Source organism: Narcine bancroftii, chromosome 7, assembly GCF_036971445.1.
Source record: "Narcine bancroftii isolate sNarBan1 chromosome 7, sNarBan1.hap1, whole genome shotgun sequence".
Classification (NCBI taxonomy): Eukaryota; Metazoa; Chordata; class Chondrichthyes; order Torpediniformes; family Narcinidae; genus Narcine; species Narcine bancroftii.
Window position 1 is genome coordinate 157,955,978 of NC_091475.1, and position 7,137 is coordinate 157,963,114.

General features: G+C 49.2%; 1 protein-coding gene across 1 annotated transcript; it reads left to right on the top strand.

The window, feature by feature from the left end:
• Window positions 1-646: 646 nt before the first annotated feature.
• On the top strand, window positions 647-1,198 carry LOC138740054 (uncharacterized). Its single transcript, XM_069892487.1, has one exon. It carries the CDS (start codon window positions 647-649, stop codon window positions 1,196-1,198), a length of 552 nt encoding a protein of 183 aa, XP_069748588.1.
• Window positions 1,199-7,137: the final 5,939 nt, after the last annotated feature.

A 7,137-nucleotide genomic window follows, 5' to 3' on the forward strand; every position in this document is an offset into this window, starting at 1 on the left:
CCAGGATGCACCCACCTACACGGCTGCCATGAATGTGCTGAAGGGACTCTACATGCGACCTGTGAACAAGGTCTATGCGAGGCACATGCTAGCAACCAGGAGGCAGCAGCTCGGTGAGTCCTGCAGAGCCTACCTCCAGGCACTGAAGTTACTGGGGAGAGCGTGTGCATGCACCGACAAAACTGCAGCCGGCATCACTGATGACCTCATCAGGGATGCTTATGTGACTGGGATCTGAGCATGGGGGAGACAGCCTGTCTGAGTCAGTGAAAATTGCTGAAACAATGGAGGCTGCAGCCCTAAGCATGGATGCTTATACATAGGGCTGGGACCCTTGCTATGATTTAAGTAGAAATCCTGTTTCCCCATGCCCCCTCGATAGCCTCACTGCCACCGCACTGCCCAATGCTGCCCCAAAGTGCTACTTCTGCGGGAGGGAGAAACAAAGCAGATGCCCGTGCCCTTCGAGGAAGGCTCAATGCCAGAAGTGCGGGAATAATGGCCATTTCACCACTGTCCGCCAATCTAAAATGGCCGGCGCCAAACACAGTGCCTCATGTGAGGCCCAACCATCTTCCCCAAATTCAAATCTCCTGTCTTCAGACCTCTCATGCAATGAGAGTGAGGAATCGATCACGCGCAGAAGATGCCACCCACGCAATGCCCCATCCTCACTGCAGTGACGCTGATCTCTGACCCAGCCCACCCGTCCAATGGAATCCTCCAGCCCGCAGGCCCCGAGAGCCTTCCTGCCACTGCTGTCGACCGCGGCTCCCCTCCACAGCTCACCGCTGCTGCCAACGGAGGCCGACCTCCACAGCCTGCTGCTGTAGCCACTGCCACCGCCGCTGACCCTGCCACTACTGCCGCTGCCACTGCCGCTGCTGCTGATTGCGTCCGACCTCCACAGCCTGCAGCGCCACTGCCTCCGCTGCTGCCGCCGAGTTCCCGCCTTCCACTGCCGCTGACTGTGGCCGCCCTCCACTACCTGCCACCTCCACGGAGGGCCCACTTGCCACTGTCGCTGCCACTGCTGCTACCACCACCGTCGCCGCTGCCTCTGACTGCGGCCAATCTCCACAGCCTCCCGCTGCCGCTGCCGCCGACTGCTACCGGGCAGAGGGCCCCACCGATATGTCTTCACTGTGAGCATCGCAGCCTCCACTGCTCGCCACCGACGTCCCGCCCACATGAGTGATGTCATCACACCAGCCCACACTACAAGAAGCATCCTCACTCCCCCTAATGATGGCTGCATCTGTGACACTAGACCAGGACCTGCCACATCCGCTAGCTGAGGCCATGGAGACTATTAAGGTGAACAGTCAATACACTATCTGTCTATTTGATTCAGGTTCCACAGAGAGTTTTGTCCATCCCGACCTGCTCCACCGATGCGCGCTGACAGTTCACCCAACAGACTGGAAGATCTCGCTGGCCACAAGAGCCCACTCAACGGGCATCAACGGGTATTGTGTGGTGACCCTGAAAGTCCAGGGTATCAGATTTAAGTTGCTGGTCCTATCTCAATTATGTGCACCTGTGTTGTTGGGGTTGGATTTCCAATGCCATTTTAAATCGGTCTCACTACACTATGGGGGGTTCCCACTCTCCACTCTCTGTTTGTCACCACTTTACCCAACAGACATCCTACCAGCGGCAGCCCGCGCCAATCCCCGTGCCCCGGCGCTCCACTTGCAGCCTCTCTTCCCTCTGGGTCATTCCTCCACCACTCTTCGTCAACCTCACCCATAGCTGGAAACTGATTACCACTGAAAGCTAGCAGTACAACTTCGAGGACAAGAAATTTATTAAAAGTGAGGTGTGCAGATTTCTGGACGAGGGCATCATCGAACCCAGCACAAGTCCTCGGAGTGCGCAGGTGGTAGTCGTGAAGAATGGGGAGAAGCTGCGGATAGTGGTTGACTACCGCCAAACAGTCAACTGTTTCACCTCTTGGACGCTTACTCTCTTCCGCACATCATGGATGTGGTGAATCAGATCTCCCAATACCGTATGTTCTCCAGCATCGACCTCTGATCAGCCTACCACCAGCTCCCGATCCACATGGAGGACCGCCCCTTCACGGCCTTTGAAGCGAACAGACATTTGTATCAATTTCTCAGGGTCTCCTTTGGTGTCACAAATGGCGTCGCGGTCTTTCAGCGAGAGATGGACTGGATGGTTGACCAGAACAGCCTGACAGCTACATTCCCATATCTGGACATCACCATCTGTGGCCACGACCCGCAAGACCACAATGCCAACCTTGAATAATTCTTCCAAACAACAAAATGGCTGAATCTGACTTACAATTTCGAGAAGTATGTTTTCCGGATCACCCATCTCGCTATTCTAGTTGCGTGGTGGAAAACGGGGTGGTAATGCCGGACCCTGATCACATGCGTCCTCTCATGGACCTTCTGCTGCCTCAAACCCAGAAGGCACTCAGAACACTGCCTGGGGATTTTTTTCCTATTACGCCCAATGGGTCCCTCAGTACGCTGACAAGGCTTGGCCACTGACTAAGTCCACCTCCTTCCCCTTGCCAGCGGAAGCCAGAGCGGCCTTCGACCGCATCAAGTCGGACATCGCCTCGGCCACTCTGCACTCCATAGACGAATCCATACCCTTCCAAGTAGATAGCAATGCGTCCGATTTTGCATTGGCGGCAACCTTAAACCAGGCCGGTAAGCCTGTCACCTTATTTTCTAGGACCCTCCAGGGCACTGAAAGCCAACACTCATCTGCCGAGAAGGAGGCCTAGGTCATTGTAGAGGCGGTACATCGTTGGAGACACTACCTCGCTGGCAGGCACTTTACTCTGCTGACTGACCAATGTGCCATCTCATTTATGTTTAGCAGCAGCCAGCGGGATAAGATCAAAAATGACAAGATCGCTAGGTGGAGAATTGAACTCTACCTTCGACTACGATATTCTGTACTGCCTGGTAAACTCAATGACCTGCCCAATGCCCTTTCCCATGGGACATGGACCAGTATACAACTGGACAGGCTGCAAAGACTCATGAGGTGCTCTGTCATCCGGGGGTCACAAGTTTTGCCCACTTTGCCAAGGTCCACCATCTGTCCTATACGGTCGAGAAGATCCGCTCCATGACCCGAGCTTGCCCAGTATGCGCTGAGTGCAAACCCCCTTTATTCCGGCCTGAGAACACCCATGTCATCAAAGCCACCAGGCCCTTCGAACATCTAAGAGTGGACTTCAAGGGGCCCCTACCGTCGACAAACCGTTATACTTACATTCTCATGGTGATCGACGAGTACTCCCACTTCCAGTTTGCTACTCCCTGCTCGGACATGACTGCCTCCTCAGTCACAGAGGCACTGCATGACATCTTCACCATTTTCGGGTACCCCAGTTAAATCCACAGTGACCGGGGTCCTCGTTCATGAGTGCAGAGCTGAGGCAGTATCTTCTGGAGTATGGTATTGCTTCAAGCAGGACCACTAGCTAGTACCCGCGCGGTAACGGGCAGGTCAAAAGGGAGAATGCCACCATCTGGAAAGTGATCACGCTTTCCCTCCGGTCCAAGGGCCTCCCCACCAGCTGCTGGCACGATGTCCTCCCAAACGCCCTACACTCTATCAGGTCCCTGTTATGCACTGCCAACACTACACTGCACGAACGAATGTTTTCCTTCCCACGAATATCAGAATTGGGAACGACCACACTGGCTTGGCTGACAGTCCCTGGACCTGTCTTACTGAGACGTCATGTCCGCTGCTCCAAAACCGACCCCCTCGTTGACTGGGTTACACTGCTGCACGCAAACCCACACTACACCTATATTGAGTACCTGGACGGGTGGGAGGACACGGTCTCAGTAAGGGACCTGGCCCAAGCTGGGTCTAACATCGCCACATTCCAACCCCAATCGCCATCCATTCCTCCTCTAGGTTACGTCACGGAGAATGACGACAGCAGACCGGACCAGCTCTTGGCCAATGACGCCTGCAGTCTAGGCGAGACCGCATCCACACCCGGAGTCTCCAGCGACAATGCCCTGCCTGCTAGCCCGATTCCGGTGCCACGCTAATGACGTCGGACAATCAGGCCTCCTGACCATTACAGTCCATGAACACTGCATGGCCCTAATTTTTTTTCTTCTTCCCCTCTTTCCTCCTCCTTCCTTCCCTCTTATTCACCCTGGGGTCTGTTCCTAAAGAAGGGGTGAATGTGATAGTACAGGATACTATCACCAATGTATATTTGCATATATTTGCTTATAGTTGTTGTGATTGGCTGAAAGTCATAGCCACGCCTACTGGCAGGTCATAAAAGGCTGTTCCTAACCAGACCCAGGTCAGTCTGGACTGGTCGACCACACTGTAATACACTCCAGTCTTTTGCTGATTAAAGCCTTGGTTTGAGCTAACAAGTCTTTGGATCATTCGACGTGCTGCAAGGAGTGAGCAGATATATTGCAATGCAGTATAATATGAAAAAATGTCATAATATCCACATTGGTGTCAAAAATCGGTAGGCAGATGGTCTAAACTAATAAATTAAGAAAGAGGAGATAAAAATGAGTTGCAAAGACTCAGGACTCTGAGTGAAAAAAAGCTCATCTTATCTCATCATTAATGGGTGTCCTTTAACATTCACCCTTAATTCTAGACCTTCCCAGAAGAAGAAATATTTTGTCAACATCCACCCAATCAAGACCCTCCATGTTTCTACAATGTTTTACTTAAGACCTCTTACACTTTTAAACTCTCGAGAATACAAGCTTTGGCTGTCCAATTTTTATTTGTAAGGCAACTTTCCCATTCCAAATGTTAGTATAGAAAACCTCCTTTGAAATGCTTCCACACATTAACATCATTCCTTAAATCAGGAGACTAATACTGTATGCAGTGTTCCTGACATGGTCACAGCATTGTCCCTCGTAAGTGAACAAAAATCACAAAACATTTGGTTTTGAATCTCCATTAAAATAGGAGAACAACCTGTTAGCTTTCCTAAGTACTTGCTGTGCTCACAATTGGTACACTAGGACAGCCAGATCCACCTGCATCTCAGTACTCTGCAAAGCTCTCACCATTTAGATTTGTTTTTCTTTCCTAATTGACAAGTGCCTGTCTTCCTATATTATATCCCATTTTCCAGGTGTTTGCCTATTGACTTAACTTGTCAAAATACAGGCACCTTTGTAGCCTCCGTATGACCTTTGCATTACTTACATTCCTTGTGGAGATTCCTTGAGGAGATATACTTTCAGTGCCTTCAGCCAATTAATATTTTTTAAATTGGTAAAAATGTTGGCCCTAGCTCCAATCTACACGTGGTATACATTTTACCAACCAGAAAAAACTGCCCATTTCTACCGACCGCCTATTTCCTGTGTATGAGGCTGAGATCACTAAACTTATGAAAGAGAAACACAAGAAATGCAGATTTTGGGATCTTGAGTGAACAATGAGAAACTGGAGGGCTTCAATGGGTCAGACAGCATCCATGGAAAGAAATGGTCAGTCAACATTTCGGTTAGGGACCCTTTATGAAAGGGAGATAGCAAGTATCAAAAACAAGGGTGGGGGTTGTGGCCAAGAGGAGACTGGACAAATGAACATGGGAGAGGTGGAGAGGCAGATAGGGGAGGAGACCACTGGAAGTGGGGGGGGGGGTGGGAGAAATGTCTGATTGGAAAGTGAGCAGGGAAAGGACAGTTAGGACCTGGATCAGGGTAAGATTACCTAAGATAAGAGATTGGAATGTTTGCACCATTAGATTCAAGGCTACCCTGGAGGAATATATGCTGCTTCTCAAATTTATGTTTGGCCTTATCTGACAATTGATGAGTCTAAGGACAGATATCAGAATCAGAATTTATTGTTATGAACATGATACGAAATTCGTTATTTTGTGGTAGCATCACCGTGCAAACATTTATATAAACCACCTTAAAAAATAAATAAAAATAGTGCAGGAAAAGTCAAAGTAAGGCAGTATATTTTGGTTCATTGATAATTCAGGAATCTGATGGCAGCGGGGAAGAAGCTGTCCTTATGTCACTGAGTGCTCATTTTTAGGCTCCTGTACCTTTTTCCTGATGGTAGCAGAATGAAGAGGGCATGGCCTATATGATGGGGGTCCTTGAGGATAGAGGCTGCTTTCTTAAGACACTGCCTGATGTAGATGTCCTCGATGGAGTGTAGTTTGATGCCCATGATGCCACAGGCTGAGTTAACAACCTTCTGGGGATTTTTCTTGTCCTGAGCATTGGCACCTTCGTACCAGACAGTGATGCATTCAGTCAAAATGCTCTCCATGGTACATCTGTTGAGGTTTTCAAGAGTCTTTGGTGACATACTGAATCTCCTCAAACATGTCGCCAAGTATAGGTGCTGGCGAGCCTTCTTCCTGATTGCATCGACATGGAGACTCCAGGACAGATCTTCGGAGATGTTGATACCCAGGAATTTGAAGTTCTTGACTCTCTCCACAACTGAGCCCTCAATGAGGACTAATTTGTGTTCCCCTGACTTCCTTCTGGTCCACAATCATTTCCTTGTTAACATTGAGTGCAAGATTACTGGTGTGACACCACTTAACCCACTCAACGAGCAGATCTATCTCCCTCTTGAATGTTTCCTCATTGCCATTTATTATTCTGCTGACAACTATGGTGTTATCAGCATATTTCTAGAAAGCTTTGAAATTGTTCCTTACCGTAGTCATGAGTGTATAGTGAGTAGAACAGTGGGCTAAGCACATATCCTTGAGGTGATTGTCAGTGAGGAAGAGACATTGTTTCCAATGTGTACTGTCTGTGAGGAAGTCAAGAATCCAGTTGCAAAGGCTGAGGGTTAGGAGCACCTGAGTGAATAATGGTGCTGAAGGCTGAGTTATGGTTAATGAAGAGAAGCCATATGTATGAGTTGCTGTTTTCTTGGTGATTCAGAGCTGACTGGAGAGCAAATGATATTGTGTCTGCTGTGGAATGATTGTGGTGATAGGTGAATTGCACCGAGTCCAGTTCTTTGCATAGGTATGAGTTAATTCTGACCTTACCTAACCTCTCAAAACATTTCTTCACAGTAGATGTTAGTGGTACTTGGTGATAGATATGACTACAAAGGGATGGTGAATGGAATTAAAATAGGTGGCAA